This window comes from Ranitomeya imitator, chromosome 1, assembly GCF_032444005.1.
Source record: "Ranitomeya imitator isolate aRanImi1 chromosome 1, aRanImi1.pri, whole genome shotgun sequence".
NCBI lineage: Eukaryota > Metazoa > Chordata > Amphibia > Anura > Dendrobatidae > Ranitomeya > Ranitomeya imitator.
The window spans coordinates 694194281-694215815 of record NC_091282.1 but is presented as its reverse complement, the minus strand read 5'-3'; the positions used below and the strand labels follow the sequence as shown (position 1 = coordinate 694215815).

At 44.1% G+C, this 21535-nt stretch overlaps 1 protein-coding gene across 1 annotated transcript in view; it reads right to left on the bottom strand.

Moving 5' to 3' along the window:
• The window catches only part of VPS39 (VPS39 subunit of HOPS complex), a 107521-nt gene that overhangs the window by 24490 nt on the left and 61496 nt on the right, over nt 1–21535 (bottom strand). The window contains exons 14-18 of the mRNA XM_069730617.1: nt 21103–21244; nt 20837–20923; nt 15870–15943; nt 10540–10638; nt 7589–7688 (exon numbers count right to left, since the gene is read on the bottom strand). Coding sequence (XP_069586718.1) covers nt 7589–7688; nt 10540–10638; nt 15870–15943; nt 20837–20923; nt 21103–21244 — 502 coding nt within the window. The remainder of the gene's footprint in view (nt 1–7588; nt 7689–10539; nt 10639–15869; nt 15944–20836; nt 20924–21102; nt 21245–21535) is intronic.

Here is a 21535-nt window from a genome sequence, read left to right as displayed (position 1 = left end):
CCCAGTGTGTCAGGAGCCCGGAATGGGCTTTGTCTTTGTCAAAATCTATGGCATCCCTAACAAAGGAAATCGAGTCCCTTCAGACCCCATCGGGTTCCAGGGGCAGCAGTTCGCCTGTCCTGGAGAGGTTCTCCGACTCACAGGAGCTTCCGGCCTGCAGAGGCCGCTCTCTCACTAGGTAGATGCGAAGGAAACGAACCCACACCGCGTCTCCCGGTCCGTCGGGTGCATCTGCATCCTTGAGTTCTGTCTCTCGTTCACCCTCACCAGCGGAGATTACTGAACATGGTTCGGAGTACGATTCCGAAGGGTCCCTCAATTTAGAGGCGCCTGATTACTACGAGTCAGTAGACAAGCCTCATTGAAGCAGTCAACCAAAACCTGGGGGTAGAGGACGTATCCACCTTGGCTTCCGGTCATAAGGTGTCTTTTAAGCAGCCCCATAGTGTGTTTTTTTTTTGTTCTCATCCTGAGTTTGAGGATTTAGTACAGCATCTCTGGGAGCGGCCGGATAGGCGTTCTCGGGGCAGAGGGCTCTAAATTCAGATATCCTTTCGCCCAGGAGTTCCGTAGGAAGTGGGCGGAATCCGCTTCGGTAAACCCTCCCGTATCTTGTTTGACTTCTTAAGACATTATCCATTCCTAATGGTTCTTCTATTAGGGATCCAACCGATCGACTTAAAGAAAGCCTGGCGCGTTCAGTATTTGAGGCTTCAGGCTCAACCCTCTCGCATTCTTTGGCGGCATCTTGAGTGGCCAAGGCCATATCCTGATCAGAGTCTTTGAGGAGAGCTCAACAGGATAAAGATCTGCCATCAGAGGTGACCGAGATTTCGAATCAGGTCGCCCTAGCAGGTAACCATCTGATTAATGAGTTCTTGGATGAAGTCTCTTACTGCTCTGCTCTGTCAGAGAAGCCAATTATTCGGCAAAGAATTGGATCAGCTCATTTCTGATACCATAGGAGGAGAAAGCAATTTTCTCCCACAGCAAAGGTTTAGGCAGCATTTCGTCGCCAGTTTCAGGCACGTTTTCAGTCTTTTCGGGTGGACCACAGCGACAAACCCCGATGGCCCAGGTTGACCTAATCAAGACACGGATCGTCAGATCTCTTACAGAACAACCCATTGGGAAAAACGCGGTTTCAACAACCTAAATCAAGAGGATCTAAGCCCCACAGATTTTCGGCCAAATATCAGATAGCAGATCTGATTCGTTCCATTTTTCAGCCTCGGGTTTAGTGCTCTCTTTAAATACCCCTTGGGTTGCTAGAGCAATGGTCTCCTGGTCGAAGACCTTTACTACTTTGATTCACAACAGTAACCTTTTCCCGAAGACAGTACAGCTGGTCAATCAAATTTCTTGAGCAGGAGACTAGCCGGTTCACGCCTCTCGGATGCGGCTAGTTGCGCGGCGCTGTCAGCAGCTAATACCATTACATCCTGAAGGGCATTATAGCTCAGAGAATGGAAGTGTACTCTGTGTTCAAAAAGCCTCTGACATCACTCCCTAGGATCACGTTTCCTATAGACCCAACCAGCAGTGGAAGAGTTTTCTAGGACGGTCTAGATCTAAGGGATCTTGGTTCCAAAAAGAGTGACCGAAAAGTAAGACTAATCCTGGACCTCAAACTTCTTCCTAGACAAGTTCCTCCTACTTCGGATGGAGTTTCTCCGCTCAACTATTTCTTCAATTGAAAAGGAGGAAGTTTCTGGTATCCACTGACATTTGTGATGCTTACTTTCACATTCCTATTTTCCTCCTCTTTAAAAAAAATAAATGAAAAAAATAAAAATTTGCTTTTCCATTCGCAAACAGCATTTTCAAGTCAAAACCTGGTCCTTCGGCCTTGCTATCGCACCCTGAGTGTTCGCAAGGGTCATGACGGCTGTCATGTTCCTCTTGCACCCTAGAGGCGTGGTCGTCCTGCCCTGTCCGGTCGACTTTCTAGCCGCTCTTCCAGGACTATGCTGAGTCGTCTATATCAATTGCTATACCCTCTCACCTGGATTGGCAGCTTCATCTAGACAAGTTTTTCCTCATTTCCAGCCCAGCAGATATCCTTTTTAATGATGATCCTGGACACTTCCAGGGGGTTGGTAATTCTCCCTTGAGACAAGGCCGTGGCTCTTCAACTCCGAACTCTCTTACTTGACCGCTCATTCCCTCATTCCGTTCGATTGCTGGGAGGATCGTGAGGAAAAATGGTGACAGCAATGGAAGCGGTTTTCCTTCGCTTGTTTACTGTAGGTGAAACAGGCTTTCAGAGGGTAGTCTAAGAACTCCTTGCTCATCCGGGAGAGTTCCTTCCGGTTCAATAATTATTATTAAACTGCCGTTGACAACCTTCTTCTCCCGATTGTTGTTCTGGGGATCTGAACGATACGGCTAGTCCTACAGCAGGTCCTCTGCTTTCTGGAGGGTCTCCCATCTGAATTCAATCGGAAAATGCCACGGCTGTCCCATACGTCAATCTTCTAACAGGTACCCACGGTTAGGCATCATGGACGAGGTGCCTCACATTCTCTGATGGGCCGAGATCTGTCATTCTGTGATCTCAGCAGTACACATCCCAGGAGTAGACCTCTAGACAGCAGACTTCTTCAGCTGTCAGGGTCACGCCTCAAGTCAGTGGGAACCGCTCTCGGAAGTCTTTTATCAGATCTGCCTTCTCTGAGGCACTCCAGATATAGATGGGATGATGCCCAGACTGAACGCCAATGTACTCGAGTTCATAGTTCGGCCTCGAGATCAAAAAACTGTTGCAGTGAATGCTCTGGTTCTTCCTTGGTACCAGTTTTCGTAGCCCCCCTTCCACTACCTCCGAGAGTCGTTTGGAAGCAGGAAGGGCCCCAGGTGTCCTGGGAGATCCGCACGGACGACGTTAGGTTTTTTGGTTTGCGGAGCTAGGAATTTTCAGTCTTATTCCAACGAAACTGCGAGTAGGGTCTTTCTCGCAGGGAGTTTTCACAGGTGGTCCTTCTTTTTCGCATACCATTAGATCTTTGGGTCCTTAATGGTCCTGGGAGTCTTACAGTAGACTTTTTGATTCGGACAGACTTTGCTATCAGGGAAGGTCTCCTCTTTTTGCTCTGCGATCTCATCATCCTGACGAGTCTTCGGTGCTAGCCGCTCTGTTCTTCAGGCTTTTTTCTTATTATCATTAAGGCAAGGTTGTACTCAGGTTATCCCCATCCCTTGTTAACAGCCCACAAAAAGGGGGATGGGTTCTCCATATTCTGGGCGAAGTAAGTTTTCTGAGTAGGTACGTAGCGAGCTCTGCCTCCTTCTGAAGGTTGGACACCTTATTTGGGCTTCCTGACGGTTAGAGGAATGCTTCCTGACAGTTACAGGAAGGTTTTAGCCATTTCAGTGGTCATGTTAGCCTGGTGGATTCGTTACACCATCCATGAGTCCTTCTGGGTTAGACATCAGCCTAACTTCACTCAGTCGATCGAGGTTTCTTGGGCTCTAGGCACCAGGCATCAATAAAGCACGCCTGCAAGCTTGCGGGTTCGTCCAGTCCGCGTGCAGCCATGAAGCACTATAATTCTCAGACTTCTACTGTTATGAGTCTGGGCAGGCGGACTCTGCAGGCCACGGTAGCACTATTGTAAGTAGCAGTTACACAGGGCCTAATCTGATGTTGTCCCCACCCAGGGACTGCTTTGGGACGTCCCACGGTCTGTGTCCCCCAATGAGGCGAATGAGAAATAGGGATTTTTGTGTACTCACCATAAAATCCTTTTCTCCGAGCCATTCATTGGGGGACACAGCTCACACCCTGTTATTAGCTTCTGCTAGTTTTGTAATTTGACATGCTATACTCTCATATGTTGTTGATCTCCTACTGCTTTTGCACCGAACTGGTTAGCTAATAGCCAACAGGAAGGTGTGTACTGCTGGGGAGGAGCTAAGTTTTTTTGTATCACTTAGTGTCAGCCTCCTATTGGCAGTAGCATACACCCACGGTCTGTGTCCCCCAATGAATGGCTCGGAGAAAAGGATTTTACGGTGAGTAAACAAAAATCCCTATTTCTTGAAGTAACACAACATAGAGGCTGTCAGTCTAGCATGAAGAATTGGAGGTAGAAAAGGAATAGAGCTGGAGTAACAGAAGCTTCAGATCTGCAGCCTTATTTCCATTTCAATTCACAAAACGGATTTCTCAGTTTCAGCGGAACAGACTGACCTTGTAAATGTAACGCTGGAAATTTCTTTGAAAGTTTTAGGTGCATATAAATAGTTGGGTGTGAAATCCTGCTGACAGATTCTCTTTAAAGTTGTTGAAAGGAGTGATCTAAGTCAATTTTATTTTTTTTTGTGGGCCTAAGAACCTACAGGCATATAGCTGAATATGATAGATTTAATTCCACCTTAAAAAGGTGTTGCAGATTGAAAAGACCAATTGCTCATAAGATTCCGCATAAGAAGCAGCGAACAGAACAGTGTGCAGGCTGAACAGTATGTCTAGGGGTCGGTACACTACTCTGTTCGGGACCTCACGGAGGAGCTTACTTCTAATAGAAAAAAACGAGTACAACTGTAGAAATAAAGAATGCCATTGGGGGGTGCCGTCTCCATCAATGGATGCTAAGATGCAGGCGTTTTACTAGCCAATTTTCCCACTGACACCATTGTGGGATAAAGGGCTTGTGACTTTCCAAAGCAGTCCCTAGGGACGATACAACAATGGAAAAGAGGAAAATGTATATCAAATGGTCATTTGCAGAATTTTGTGTCCTAAAGCAGCATCAGTGGATACAAAAGTTACGCATCCTGTAAAGTTTCACAAAAAAAAGTAAATGGATGACCACTTTGCAAATCTGTAGGGCAGAGGCATTGTGATGACAAGCTCATCATGTCCCCATTATGAGCCATCAAAGATGTTGATAAGGAGTGACTATAAGGGTACCGTCACACAGTGCCATTTTGATCGCTACGAAGGTACGATTCATGACGTTCCAGCGATATCCATACGATATCGCTGTGTCTTACACGCAGCAGCGATCAGGGATCCTGCTGAGAATCGTACGTCGTAGCAGATCGTTTGGAACATTCTTTCGTCGCTGGATCTCCCGCTGTCATCGCTAGATCGGTGTGTGTGACACCGATCTAGCGATGCGTTCGCTTGAAACCAGGGTAAACATCGCAGGACCGCGCTTAGTAACCCGATGTTTACCCTGGTTACCAGGGTAAATGTAAAAAAACAAACAAACAGTACATACTTACATTCCGGTGTCCGTCAGGTCCCTTGCCGTCTGCTTCCCGCACTCACTGACTGCCGGCCGTAAAGTGAAAGCAGAGCACAGCGGTGACGTCACCGCTGTGCTGTGCTTTCACTTTACGGCCGGCAGTCAGTGAGTGCGGGAAGCAGACGGCAAGGGACAGACACCGGAATGTAAGTATGTAGTGTTTGTTTTTTTTACGCTGGTAACCAGGGTAAACATCGGGTTACTAAGCGCGGTCCTGCGCTTAGTAACCCGATGTTTACCCTGGTTACCCGGGGACCTCGGCATCGTTGGTCGCTGGAGAGCTATCTGTGTGACAGCTCTCCAGCGACCACACTACGACTTACCAACGATCACGGCCAGGTCGTATCGCTGGTCGTGATCGTTGGTAAATCGTATAGTGTGACGGTACCCTAAGAGTTAATGGCTGGTTTAGAAGCTGAGCCAAAATAAAGAGGGCCCAAGCCATCCAGGAGGAAGGATAGAAGCTGGTGTGAGTGCAAAAAAACACATAGGCTGGAAGTGACAGTTCTCACCAACAAAGTAAAGTTTTCCTAGTTCTGTGGTAAATGCGGGAGGTGTATGGTTACTGGCTTTAAGTAAAGTCTGATTTTTTAATTACACAACTGCAGGCTCATATTGCGGAGGCTGGGTTAAGTATACCGCAAATGGTGCCATGTTCATGGTTCTAGTTTGTGAACAACGTACTGTGAGACTTTTTGGTTTGTTATTACTGAATGTCCCAAGAAAAATAGTTCATTATATCACAATGTCTGTGTGTTGAAAAACTCTGGAAACATTTCATCTTGGAGGTGGCGGTTTAGGGTACAAGACTGGCAGTACTTAGCAGTCCTTCTTAAGGTACCTTCACACTGAACGATATCGCTAGCGATCCGTGACGTTGCAGCGTCCTGGCTAGCGATATCGTTGAGTTTGACAGGCAGCAGCGATCAGGATCCTGCTGTGCCATCGTTGGTCGGCGCAGAAAGTCCAGAACTTTATTTCGTCGCTGGACTCCCGCAGACATCGCTGAATCGGCATGTGTGACGCCGATTCAGCGCTTAGTAACCTGAAAAAAAATATGTACCTGCAAAGCAGGCATGCCTGCCTCAAGCCAGACACTAAGCTTAATCAAAGAAGGGTACAGCTGATTGGAAGAGCAAATACTTAAAAGGGAAATTGGTACTTGATTCATGCCACCCAAACCACAGGCAGGATCATAGAATGTTAGAGTTGGAAGGGAACTCCTGGGTCATCTGGTCCAACCCCCTGCTCAATGCAGGATTCACTAAACTATCTCAGACAGATGTATGTCCAGCCTCTGTTTGAAGACTTCGATTGAAGGAAAACTCACCGCCTCGTGGCAGTATAATCCAAGCCTTGTTGCACAATTGCAGCCACATATTTTACTCTAACAATCCGGCATTTTAGGGAACATATAGTTTATAGTTATACAATCCTGGTGGAGGCCAGAGCCAGAGAAGAGACTATTCCGGCACTGTACATGGCCGGATCATAAAACTATATTTTTCTTTGAAATGTGGAGGTGTTTCAGAGAAAAATATGATTTCTGATTCTATCCATTGAGTCCTACTCTTGGATATTCCACTGGTTGTATCTGTCCTTTCAACTGCTTGATGCTTATTCCCGTGTCATTCTTGATGGCATCCAGACAAAGGGTCTTTGGTCTTCCCTGTTTTTTTTACCACTGATGGTTCCAAGTAGCATCTCCCTTTCTAATGAATATTTCCTCATCAGATATCCAAAAGAGTTCAGTTTCTGGTGATGTTGCTATCCATGGAAATATTTGGGTTTCTATGATAAAGAACATCTTTGTTGGTGATCCTAGCTGTCAATGGTATTCATAGAAGCTTCCTCCAGCAAAACAACTCAAAGCCATCAACTATTCTTCTGTCTGCTCGTGGGAGTCCATGTCTCACAGCCATATATCAGAAATGGGAAAACAGTTCTAGGGATCAGTCTTTGTTTAATGCTGATTGAGACATCTTTGCACTTCCAAAATTGGTTCATGCTCATGCAATTGTGCAGCAAGGTTCTGGATTCATGGTGCCCATGATTTGGGCTGCATGAATCAAGTGAAACGTTCCCTTTAACAATTTAAAGTCCACAGCTTAGAGGCAGCTAGCTATAACCAAAAGTCTTGTGTCCCTCAGTGGCAGGTTAGAAAAAGTGTGTCTGTGTCATGAGCAGCACCTCTTAAGCAGCTTACTAAGGTTGAGTTAAAATACAAAATTTAATCAAAAATGGGGCTGAATATATCTGTAAAAACAGCCAATGAAAATGTAAAAGGTGTGAACAAAAATTATATTTCTCCACTCCATCCATAAGCCAAGTACCTATATTTTGCATAAGACTCTGCACCCTCTCGCAATACAACTTGATGAGACAGTTGTGAAATTCAGGGCCTCTATCCTCCCACGTGAGGATAATATGTTCCTGGAACAGCAAAAAGAGAAAAAAAAACAGTCATCGATCACTTTAACAGATAAGGTTCATAAAACAGTAACTACATCCCAAGAAACCCTCAATTTGGTGACAAACACCTGAAGAGTCATAGATCAAAGAATACCCATCTACACAAATGTATTTTTTTTTATGTCGTCAGAAATTTAATTTTTTTAAATGTATGCATATTGGGGAGGATCATTTTTATTTTGTACGTCTTCTGTAGTGATAAATGGGCAGCGACAGCTAAAATTAAGTCTACAATTTTCAGATTTTTCTCTAAAGCAGTTGATTCAATCTATAAAAAATGAATCCCCTAGTTTTTAAGTGCATAGTGATACCAAATTCAGTCATGGCACCCTTGAAATTGTTCCAGAAAATGAAGTATTTCTCCCCGAAAAATATTGCAATTACACGTTTTGTTATACAAGTTTATTTCCTTTGTGTGCATTAGAATACAAAAAAAGAAACCCAGAAAAAAAGACAAATTCAACATACCTGTAACTTCTCACAAAACCCCAGAAATGGGAGGACAAAATTGTTGGCACCTAATCAAAAGTTTGGGTAAACAACCTTGCTTCAAGCATGTGATGCTCATTCAAACTCACCTGTAGCAAGCAACAGGTGAGGGCAATATGAAAGTCACATGTAAAACCTGATAAAGAGGGGAGAAGTTGACTCAATCTTTGCATTGTGTGTCTGTGTGTGCCACACTAAGGACTTGTTTCCATTTGCGATAAACACGTCCGTGTCTCGCATGTGAAAACCAAGCTCTGGCGCATGCACTTGGGAGCCGAGCGTGCGGCTCCATGTGTTGCTATGCGGAAGCACGCTCCGCTCTGGAGTGCCGGCGCCAAAGCTTGGTTTTCACATGCGAGACACGGACGTGTTTCGCGCAAATGGAAAAGAGCCCTAAGCATGGAAAACAGAACTGTGAGGACTTGAGAACCAAAATTGTTGAACATATACAATCTCAAGGTTACAAGTCCATCTCTAGAGATTTTTATGTTCATTTATCCACGGTGCACCACATAAGTTTACAACATATGGCATTGTTCTTCTGTGCCGATGCCTGTGAGTCACTGCTCCCGCGCAGAACAACAATGAAGCCAATGGCCATAGAAAGGCCGATAAGGTACGTATAGTGGCGCTATTGTAGGGCGCAGGATTCCGGGACCACCAATACACGTCACAGGGCACTGTGATACTGATGAGAAGGGGGTGGTATGCAAATGAAAACCAGAGCCAGAGTTTTCTTCCAGGCTCTGGAAAAGATAATTAGCATAAAGAAATAAAAGATGATTTGTCAACAAGACCGAAGATATGTGCATACAGGTATGACTAGTTTAACAATTCTATCACCTGAATTCCCATGTTAATAGGTGAAAAATGTTCCAGGGGGTGACAGATTCCTTTTAAGTTGAGGGTGCCAACAATTTTGGGGTTGCTTATGAAATTATGTCCAATTTGCCTTATTTTTTGTTCTTTTTTTTCTGTTCTAATACACACAAAGAAAATCAACATGTGCATAACAGAACATGTGTAATTGCAAAAATATTCTGGGAGAAATACTTCATTTTCTGGAACAAATGTCAAGAGTGCCAACACTTTCAGCCATGACTGTATATACTATGAAAAAGCTTCTGAACTTCCTCCGATCTCACTCACAGTAGACATGAGGAGAGGGGATTTTTTTTTCCAGCATGGAACCTTGTACAATGTGTTTCTACAACAAATGTTTCCAGAGCACCATGTTTGGTTATCATAAGGGTTATGGGATTAGGACCTACACAAGATGGAGTCACCAGGACCATTGGAATCTAGGTTTTGGGACACAATCAACAGCAAGAGTAATGGATGCACAGTATATATCGTAGCATTCTGCTAAATGTTACGAAACTGTGGATGTAATACATACTGGGTGGTCCTAATGTGCTTTTAGGGTTATTCCCATCCTGGATATTTACAGATGGGAGCCCCATCTATCCATGGAGAGTGAGGGAAAGGCTGTATTGAGAATTGGGGAGCGCTCTTTTTCTTTATATAAGAATATGGAAATCACCAAAACACATGTGCAAAGATAGAATATCCTTCATAATGAGATATCTTGTGAATGAGTCCTGTCCATTTGTAAGGATAGGACTTATTCACTGCAATACCTGACATGATAGTCATGACAGTATCAGATACTGCAGGAAAGGGCCTGTGGCTGGCCATTTCTTTTTCCACAATACCAGACAACCTGTAAGGCATGGTGGTGATCTCAAAACTCGATTTCTCAGCACTCATCAGATTACTTCAAAACAAGTACTTCTAATACTGCACTACTAGGTCCTCTACAGCCATGACTCTAGTTCGCTACTAAATTTGTCCTCACAGAATTTCCTTTAAAGTGATGCTAAACATACCCCTTTTAATACAGTCCTTGTGGTGCATGTCCATCTCCAAGTTCTTATCCTAATATTGTAGTAGGTGTAATAATAATATTAGCAAATACATCTAATTAAAAATGTAGTATAGTTCTTTTGATTCACTTTGTAGTTTACCCCATGTGCAGGGCATTGCAGTGACTTAAGTATCCATAGTTACAACATTCATATAGTGAGTTAGTTAACAGTCGTTACCATGGATACCCAAGCTACTGCAATGCCCTGCACATGGGCTAAGCGACACAGTGAATCAGAAGAACTATACTGCATTTTTAATTGGAGGTATTTGCTAATAATATTAATACATTTACTACATATTGGGATAGGATCTTGGCGATGGACATACCCCTTTAATGCATTATACATGTTCTACATTTGCATATCAAATTACAAAGCAAAATTTAGTTTCTCACCAAGTAGGGAATAGCGAGGTGCTTAAAGTTTTCCAGTAAAAACGATAGCACGTGATTTCGAGGAAGGATTTCAACTTCTGGGAGGTCTTCAGTGAATATCTGTTATGTGCAGTAAATAATACATCATGAAGGTGAAAAGTAAAGACATTTGGAAGACTAATTGCATTGATAATCAAGTTTCCTTTTCTCCAGAACATCAGGGCAAAGATAACTACCGTATATACTCGAGTATAAGCCGACCCGAGTATAAGCCGACCCCCCTAATTTTGCCACAAAAAACTGGGAAAACTTATTGACTCGAGTATAAGCCTAGGGTAGAAAATGCAGCATTTACCGGTGAATTTCAAAAATAAAAATAGATGCTCCATACCGTTCATTATTGCCCCATAGATGCTCCATATACAACTGTGCTATATAGAATGCTCTGCACCGTTGATTATGGCCCCATAGATGCTCCTTATAATGCTGTGCCATATATGCTCTGCACCTTTGATTATGGCCCCATAGATGCTCCTTATAATGCTGTGCCCCATATATGCTCTGCACCTTTATGGCCCCATAGGTGCTCCTTATAATGCTGTGCCATATATGCTCTGCACCTTTGATTATGGCCCCATAGATGCTCCTTATAATGCTGTGCCCCATATATGCTCTGCACCTTTATGGCCCCATAGGTGCTCCTTATAATGCTGTGCCATATATGCTCTGCACCTTTGATTATGGCCCCATAGGTGCTCCTTATAATGCTGTGCCCCATATATGCTCTGCACCTTTATGGCCCCATAGGTGCTCCTTATAATGCTGTGCCCCATTTATGCTCTGCACCTTTATGGCCCCATAGGTGCTCCTTATAATGCTGTGCCCCATATATGCTCTGCACCTTTATGGCCCCATAGATGCTCCTTATAATGATGTGCCCCATATATGCTCTGCACCTTTATGGCCCCATAGGTGCTCCTTATAATGCTGTGCCCCATATATAATGATCTGCACCTTTGATTATGGCCCCATAGGTGCTCCTTAGAATGCTGTGCCCCTTATATGCTCTGCACCGTTGATTATGGCCCCATAGATGCCCCTTATAATGTTGTGCCATATATGCTCTGCACCTTTGATTATGGCCCCATAGATGCTCCTTATAATGCTGTGCCATATATGCTCTGCACCTTTGATTATGGCCCCATAGGTGCTCCTTATAATGCTGTGCCCCATATATGCTCTGCACCTTTATGGCCCCATAGGTGCTCCTTATAATGCTGTGCCCCTTATATGCTCTGCACCTTTATGGCCCCATAGGTGCTCCTTATAATGCTGTGCCCCTTATATGCTCTGCACCTATATGGCCCCATAGGTGCTCCTTATAATGCTGTGCCCCATATATGCTCTGCACCTTTATGGCCCCATAGGTGCTCCTTATAATGCTGTGCCCCATATATGCTCTGCACCTTTATGGCCCCATAGGTGCTCCTTATAATGCTGTGCCCCTTATATGCTCTGCACCTTTATGGCCCCATAGGTGCTCCTTATAATGCTGTTCCCCATATATGCTCTGCACCTTTGATTATGGCCCCATAGGTGCTCCTTATAATGCTGTGCCATATATGCTCTGCACCTTTGATTATGGCCCCATAGATGCTCCTTATAATGCTGTGCCCCATATATGCTCTGCACCTTTCATTATGGCCCCATAGGTGCTCCTTATAATGCTGTGCCCCTTATATGCTCTGCACCTTTATGGCCCCATAGGTGCTCCTTATAATGCTGTGCCCCTTATATGCTCTGCACCTTTATGGCCCCATAGGTGCTCCTTAGAATGCTGCTGGTGCTGCCATAAAAAAAAAAAAAAAAAATCACATACTCACCTCTCTTCTCAGGACGCCGGAGCTTTCAATAATTACCTGCTCCTCTGCGGCTCCGTCTCCAGCACTGACGCTCAGCAGAGGGCGCGCACTGACTACGTCACAGCGCCCTCTAACCTGAGCGTCATTGCTAGAGGACGCTGCAGACGGAGCCGTACCGGAGCGAGGAGCAGGTAATTATAGCGCTGCGCTCCCCTTACCTGCTGCGGCGCGGTCCCTGCAGTCCCTGGCTTCTCCGGCGCTGCAGCTTCTTCCTGTAATTGAGCGGTCACATGGCACCGATTATTTACAGCAATGAATATGCGGCTCCTCCCCTATGGGGGTGGAGCTGCCTATTCATTTCTGTAATGAGCGGTGCCATGTGACCGCTCAGTGCAGGAAGAATCTGCAGCGCCGGAGAAGCCAGGAACTGCAGGGACCGCGCTGGGAGCAGGTAAGTATGACTACACAGCCCCCGCTCCCCCTCCCCTGCTGACACCCGGGTATATGACTCGAGTATAAGCCGAGAGGGGGACTTTCAGCCCAAAAAAATGGGCTGAAAATCTCGGCTTATACTCGAGTATATACGGTATTTCATAAAGTTAAAAAAATAAACTTAATGTATCACATAGATTTTTGTTCTTACAAATTGAAATCATAATCAAATATTAATTTTGTGCAATCTGTTTTCACTTTTTGATTTTCTGTCCATGGTTATGGAGATGGGCTTTGTGCCTCCTTGCATTCACAGAACGCTTCTCCAGCAGGATGTGATAGTACGGAGAGGCTTCACTGACGTCATTGTGCAGTGAGGGGGAGGAGGTGAGATGTGACTTATTAGTAGAGTGAGCTATTTCAAGTGTATATTTTTGTTAATGTTGATGATTATGGCTTACAGCCAATGAAAACCTAAAAGTCATTATCTCAGTAAATTAGAATAATTAACCCTTTTACCCCCAAGGGTGGTTTGCACGTTATGGACCGGGCCAATTTTTACAATTCTGACCACTGTCCCTTTATGAGGTTATAACTCTGGAAGGCTTCAATGGATCCCAGTGATTCTGACAATGTTTTCTCGTGACATATTGTACTTCATGATAGTGGTAAAATTTATTTGATATTATATTGCGTTTATTTGTGAAAAAAACGGAAATTTGGCGAAAATTTTGAAAGTTTCGCAATTTTCCAACTTTGAATTTTTATGCAATTAAATCACAGAGATATGTCACACAAAATACTTAATAAGTAATATTTCCCACATGTCTACTTTACATCAGCACAATTTTGGAACCAAAATTCACTGCAATTGAATTTTCAATGCAAAATTCACTGGAATTGAGATGGGACGCCATGTTGCGTTTAGAGAGCCACTAATGTGCCACAAGTGACACCATTTTGGAAAGTAGACCCCCTAAGGAACTTATCTAGAGGTGTGGTGAGCACTTTGACCCACCAAGTGCTTCGCAGAAGTTTATAATGCAGAACCGTAAAAATAAAAAATCATTTTTTTCACAAAAATTATCTTTTCGCCCCCAATTTTTTATTTTCCCAAGGGTAAGAGAAGAAATTGGACCCCAAAAGTTGTTGTCCAATTTGTCCTGAGTGCGCTGATAACCCATATGTGGTAGAGAGGCACACAATCCAAGCTGCTTGAGGTCTAGTTTCCACAATCAGTGATGGTTTGGGGAGCCATGCCATCTGCTGGTGTAGGTCCAATGTGTTTTATCAAGACCAAAGTCAGCACAGCCGTCTACCAGAAAATTTTAGAGCACTTCATACTTCCCTCTGCTGACAAGCTTTTTGGAGATGGAAATTTCAATCTCCGAGAGGACTTGGCACCTGTCCACATTGCCAAAAGTACCAATACCTGGTTTACAAACAGTATCACCGTACTTGATTGGCCAGCAAACTTGCCTGACCTTAACCCCATAGAGAATCTATGGGGTATTGTAGAGAAGAAGAGGAGAGACACCAGACCCCAAAATACAGACGAGATGAAGGTTGCTATCAAAGCAACCTGGTCTTCCATAACACCTCAGCAGTGCCACAGACTGATCGCCTCCATGTCACACCGCATTGATGAAGTAATTGAAAGGAGCTCCGACCAAGTATTGAGTACATTTACTGAACATACATTTCGGCAGGCCAACACTTCAGATTTTAAAATAAATTTTCAAGCTGGTGTTATAAAGTATTCTAATTTACTAATTTACTGAGATAATGACTTTTGGGTTTTCATTGGCTGTAAGACATAATCATCAACATTAACATAAAAAAACACTTGAAATAGATCACTCTGATGACTGATATAAGAGTTTCACTTTTTGTATTGAAAAACTGAGATAAATTAACTTTTTGGTTGTATTATAATTTAGAGTGAAGTACATTATATATATATATATATATATATATATATATATATATATATATATTTTATTTTTTACATACGACCACTTTTTACTGCATTTTTTGAGTTAGTATAATAATGAAGCTACATTTTCGGCATGCTTATTTTTTTATTTACAGCGTACAACATACAGGATAAATAAATGTGGCAGAGTGATAATTGGTATAGTCTCCGGACCGATCCAAACTATGTTTATTTTTATTTAGCTTTTTTTGTGCTTTTTATTTTTGGTACTTAGTCGCACTATGGGACTTGAACATTTCTCTGCCGTAATATGGTGAGACCCCAAGGCCATTAGTTGATCGTGGTTTGCAATGGCAATAACTGAATCCTGTGATCACATTGCAGGGTTGACAACGGAGATTAAAAAGGGAGTCCCTGATATTCTATTTATTTATCATGGTTTGCTGATACAGCGCCATCATATTCCACAGCGCTTTACAGACATCACTGTCCCCAATGGGGCTCATAATCTACGTTACCCATCAGTATGTCTTTAGGGTGTGACAAAAACCAGAGAACCCGGAGGAAAGTCACACAAACACGGGAGAACATACAAACTCCTAGCAGATGTTTTTCTTGGTGGGATTTGAAGCCATGACTCCAGCTATCTAGATAAATCGTGGCATCTACAGGGTTAGACAACATACAGGCTGATTTCCATGCAATGGCAGTCAGGGTAGGTTCATGCGAGCATATAAAAAGTCAAGAGTTTCACCTATACAATACAGACTATTTATTTTCTCACTTGTCATCTGTATACAATCCATAATCATTTACAGGACCATTAACAATTTCCTCTGTTCACAGTATAGCATCCAATTCTCACACATTGTATCAACAAAAACTAGATGTTATACAGTGGCCCCAAATGGTCTCTGATTTTTTTCAAACAACATTGACCCAGGTGCTGTCCGTTTTTAAACTTGGCCAGCACTCGGACTGAAGATATGGTAGTGTGAACGAGCATCCAAAACGCCATATCCACCATCTATCATATCACAGATCTTGTGCAAAGGAATAACCAAAAGTCACACTTTTCTATTTGAACTATTGCAAAAACTAAAAAGGATAACAGTCATTACCTTTAATCCATCATCAGGGAAGTCTCGAAGGACCCATACACAATATTCAAAGATCAAAGAAATTTTTTCAGCGCCTGTTGAAATAGGGAAGGTGAATATGTTCTTTATTTTGCATTTCAAAGTAAGCAAAACTTTGTAAAGATATCATTTTCAAGCTCTTTAAGGGGTGGTCTCAAGAGAACTCTTCAGCGCCCCTGGCTTCTTGTGTTGTCAGTGGCAATGAGCTCTGTTGAAGTCAGCGGCATGGTCAAGACACTGTCCGAACTGTGCGCTTTTCCAGAGTATCCCAACATTAAAGTGCTGAGGGAGAGATCAAGTTGTCCGGACAGCTTCAGAGCAGCATAAACAGGCTGTGAGCCATAGACTGCTCGTGCTGGGTCGCCTTAGCTAGGTTATGAGCCATGGAAGGCATAGACTGCTCGTGCTGGGTCTCCTTAGCTACATAACAGGCCATGTAACGTAGACTGCTTATGCTTGGGCTTTTAGCTAGGTTACAGGCCACGTAAGGCATAGACGGCTCGTGCTGGGTCTCCTTAGCTACAGAACAGGCTATGTAAGGCAGACTGCTCATGCTGGGGCTCCTTAGCTAGGTTACGGGCCATGTAAGGCAAGACTGCTCGTGCTGGGTCACCTTAGCTAGGTTATGAGCCATGGAAGGCATAGACTGCTCGTGCTGGGTCTCCTTAGCTAGGTTATGGGCCATGGAAGGCATAGACTGCTCAGGCAGAGGCTCCTTAGCTAGGTTATGGGCCATGGAAGGCATAGACTGCTCGTGCTGGGGCTCCTTAGCTACATAACCAGCCACGTAAGGCATAGACTGCTCATGCTGGGTCTCCTTAGCTACATAACGGGCCATGTAAGGCAGACTGCTCATGCTGGGGCTCTTTAGCTAGGTTACAGGCCATGTAAGGCATAGACTCCTCGTGCTGGGTCTCCTTAGCTAGGTTATGGTCCATATAAGGTCTAGAATGCTTGTGCTGCGTCTCCTTAGCTAGGTTATTGGCCATGGAAGGCATAGACTGCTTGTGCTGGGTCTCCTTAGCTAGGTTATGGGTTTACTTTTCCTTACAAGAAATCTTTATTAAAATGTGTATCAGAGGAACTGATCATTGGTCAAATTTCAAAATTGCAATGCACGGACTGACCGACCGGCTTATAGAAATCATAGAATGTTAGAATTGGAAGGGACCTCCTGGGTCATCTGGTCCTCATCCTAGTTGTACGCTCATTGAATGAGCACTTAGCTAAGGTCTCACATTCAGCAGGTCCTCTTCCAGACTTGAGCTCATCAGAAAGTAAGCTGACTTGGCATTTCAATAGCTAAGCCAGCCCCCTTCTCTGCTCATATATGATTTGTGCCAGAGAAAAAGCCTGGCTTAGCTTTCCCAATGAGGATTAAGCCAGATGGATCTGATAAGGGGCAGACAAGAAATGCATTGCTATGATTAGCAATCAGCAAGAAGTACAGCTGCAGAACCCAAGACCAAGGCTATTACAGGTTAATTTGTTAACCAATATGTATATGATGTAGGTCATTTTAAGTAGCTGCTAATTAACCACTTCGTGACCAAGCCAAATTTTTGAAATCTGACTAAGGCTACGTTCACATTAGCGTTCCGCTAATGTGCGTCGCTGTTGCATCGGCGACGCAGCGGCGACGCACCCCTATGTTTAACATGGGGGACGCGTGCGTTTTTTTTGTTGCGTTTTCCGACACGTGCGTCGTTTCCGACGCTAGCGTCGGACGCAAGAAAATGCAACAAGTTGCATTTTTCGTGCGTCCGATTTTCGTCAAAAAACGACGCACGCGTCGCAAAACGCAGCGTTTTTGCGTGCGTTTGCGCGCGTTTTTTTGTGCGTCGTGCGTTGCGTCGCCGACGCAGCGGCGCGCAACGCTAATGTGAACGTAGCCTAAGGTCACTTTAAGTGGTACCGTATTTTTCGGACTACAAGACACTTTTTCCCTCCAAAAATGTGGAGGAAAGTGGGGGGTGCGTCTTATAGTCCAGATGTACTGGCTCTGGCTGTGGTGGGGAGGTGGTGGAGCGGCAGCGAACGTCACAGAGGCAGAAGCCTGATGCTGCGGCTAACTCCTGTGTCCGCTGCTAAAGAGAAATTAATATTACCACATTCCACACCCATGGGAGTGGAATGATATGAATATTCATTGCACTTAAATAGCAGCACACGTGACCACCCGGCAGCTGCAGGAAGGCCTCGGCTGACACTGTGCGCTATTAAAGAGCAATGAATACTCACTGCCCTCCACGCACACAGTCCCGGCAGCTGCCCTTCGGCTTGCAAGAAGCGCATGACGTCCCTGCCATGCGCTGCTTACAAGCATACAGTAAAGCAGCTGCTGGCATCGGAGCAGGACACTGCGAGAAAGCACCGGGAAATTAAGTACAATGGTTTGTAGTTGTTTTTTTTAATGTTTTCTGATGGGGCCATGCATACCAGGATGGGTGTGGGGGCCAATCATCCCAGATTAAGGATGGGGCCCTGCATACCAGGATAGGGATGAGGGGGCATGCATACCAGGGTAGGGATGAAGGGGCATGCATACCGGCTAGGGATGAGGAGGCCATGCATACGAAGATAGGGATGGAGCCATACAGTACATACTAGGACGAGATAGGGGCGCTGCATTCCAGGATAGGGATGAGGACAACCATTCCTGCCAAGATAGGGATGAGAGGGACCATTCATACCAGGCTAGAGATAAGGGGGGCATGCATACCAGGATATGGATGAGGGGGGCATGCATACCAGGGTAGGGATGAGGGGGCCATGCATACCAGGATAGGGATGAAGGGGCCATGCATACCAGGATGGGGATGAAGGGGCCATGCATACCAGGATGGGGATGAGGGGGCCATGCATACCAGGATGGGGATGAGGGGGCCATGCATGCCAGGATGGGGATGAGGGGGCCATGCATGCCAGGATAGGGATGAGGGGGCCATGCATACCAGGATAGGGATGAGGAGGCCATGCATACCAGGGTAGGGATGAGGGGGCCCATGCATACCAGGATATGGATGAGGGGACCATGCGCATCAGGATGGGGATGAGGTGCCCACATATACCAGGACAGGGGATATTAAGTAAAGAATTGACCACATTTTTTGCTTCAATTTTTTTCCCCCCTAATTTCCTCCTCTAAAACCTAGGTGCGTCTTATAGTCTAAAAAAATATGGTAATAACTCTGGGATGCTTCAACATATCCCATTGATTTTGAGATTTTTTTTCGTGACACATTATACTTTCTAACAATTGTAAATTTAGGTTGATATGTTTTACATTTATTTATAAAAATAACAGAAATTTAAAAAAAAAAAAAATAGCAATTTTCAAACCATGAATGATTATTCCTTTAACCCCTTTTCGACGCTGGGCGTAATAGTATGCCCACGTTGGACTCCCTTGTTTGGTGTGGGCTTCGGCGCTGAGCCCACACCTTTCCGGGCACATGACAGCTGATCTATACAGCTGACATGTGCCCGCTACAGCCACGGGTGGAATAGTGATCCACCCGCAGCTGTTAACTTGCGCTTACCGGAAGTGTGTTGTTAACACCGCCCATAGGTGACCCTATCACATGATCACAGGTCACAGATGGGTTGGCATGACAACCAGAGGTCTGCAGTAAACTTCTATGGTTGTCATTGCCAGATTGCTATAAGCGCTGCTCCGTGGTCGGCGCACATAGCAAGTGAGCATTTATGCTACTCACAGGCGATCTGATCATCGCCTGTGTGTAGCAGAAGCAATCAAAGTACTGCAGCTTCTAGTCGCCCATGGAGACTATTGAAATTATAAAAGTTCAAATCACCCCCTTTTCACCCCATTCAAAATAAAACAAAAAAATAAAATAAAAAATAAAATATACACATTTGGTATCGCCACGTTCAGAATCGCCCGATCTATCAATATAAAAAAAATCAACCTGATCACTAAACGGCATAAGGAGAAAAAATTTAAAAAAGCCAGAATTAAGTTTTTTGGTCACTGCTACACTGCAATAAAATACAATAACGGGCGATCAAAAGATCGTATCTACACAAAAATGATATGAATTAAAACTTTATATCAGCACCATTTGTAAAATATTTTATTTTGTTAGCATTTTAGAAGGTTTTACAATGTAGCAGTCATTTTTCATTTTTTCAAGGAAGTTTACAAAACCTATTTCTTTAGAAACCTATTCAATTTTGAATTGACTTTGGGGGTCCGGTATATTGGAAACCACAAAAGTGATACCATTTTAAAAAGAGCACCCCTCAATGTATTTAAAATTGCTTTCAGATAGTTTATTAGCGCTTCAGATGCTTTTCAGGAATTAATGCAAAGTGACATAACGGGAATGAAGAAATGTATTTTTACCATCTAAAATGTTAATAACTTCTGAAACAAGTCCCTGTAGCTGGCAGACTCTAAGGCATTATTAGGCCAGGTATTGCCATGACAAGCTTCAGGACCACACAATTAAGATCTCAGGGTGCCGATGGGGTTAAACAGGGAGCCCCCACACTCTTAACCATCTAGATGCTGTAGTCATTATTAAAAGCAGCATTTAATGGGATAAACGGCTACACAGTACCAACACTGATCATGGCTGATGCAGTAAGTTGTCAGCTATAGTGGACAGCCGACAGCTGCTGGATTGTCACCTGTATAAGGAGGCTAGTCTCTTATATCTCAGGTCAGTAAACAGACATATTGGCGGTCAATAAGGGGCTAAGATAACCTGTCACATGCGGAGACAGACAGACTTAACTACTGAAAACATCCCTTAGCCAGCTCCCCTCACAACTCTTGATGAGGTGCAGACATAGGAAACACTCTCCTCTTGAGCAGGAGGCCAGAGGCTGAGACATTTAAAAATGAAAACATATTCACAATTTTATCTAAACATGTTTGAAGATGGACGACACCTGAAAATGAGATGTGTCTTGGTACTCACCTAATCTTTGCAGGTACTGTACAGTTCTTTCATGACCTTTCAATGGCGAATTGGCCTTTTTTGACTGGTCAACCAGGACCATAAGAGCTGCAAAAACACTCATTAGTATAATACAGTATAATACACACAATGGCTATTTATGGACTTGGCAAATCTTGTTACATAACCAATTATTAAGTCAATATACAGAAATTAGAGGATGCAATTATTCCCACCTGTCCCCGGCGATGTGAGGTACTATACCTCCATAGCGGCCCATTTCTCACCTTTTTCATGAAGGCCTTTCTTCTCGTAAAGGATGATGAGCTCACTGTACTTGTGCGCCTTCTTCAGCACATGTTCACTCTCTTCCACATGGCAATGATTGTTCTCCAGGCGCAGGAGAGGAGCCACCAGGGCAACATTAGTCTAATGAAGAAGGTTCATATGACACTGTGAAGATTAGTGTAATGCAGGAGAACCAAGGTCCACACAGATAAGGCCTGGCCATGCACACTGTCTATTCCCATGTCAGCCATTCATTGCTTAGACAGCAATATCTGCGCTTGTGCGCCGGCCACAAGATAGTGGGACTACGCTTAGAGCGGAATGGGCTGTGCAAAGCGGATTTCAAAACGGCCACAGAAATAAATGGGACTTACGGAAAGAATGTAGCTTGCCGTTCTATTCAGTGCCTTTAACTCTCACAGAAACTACAGT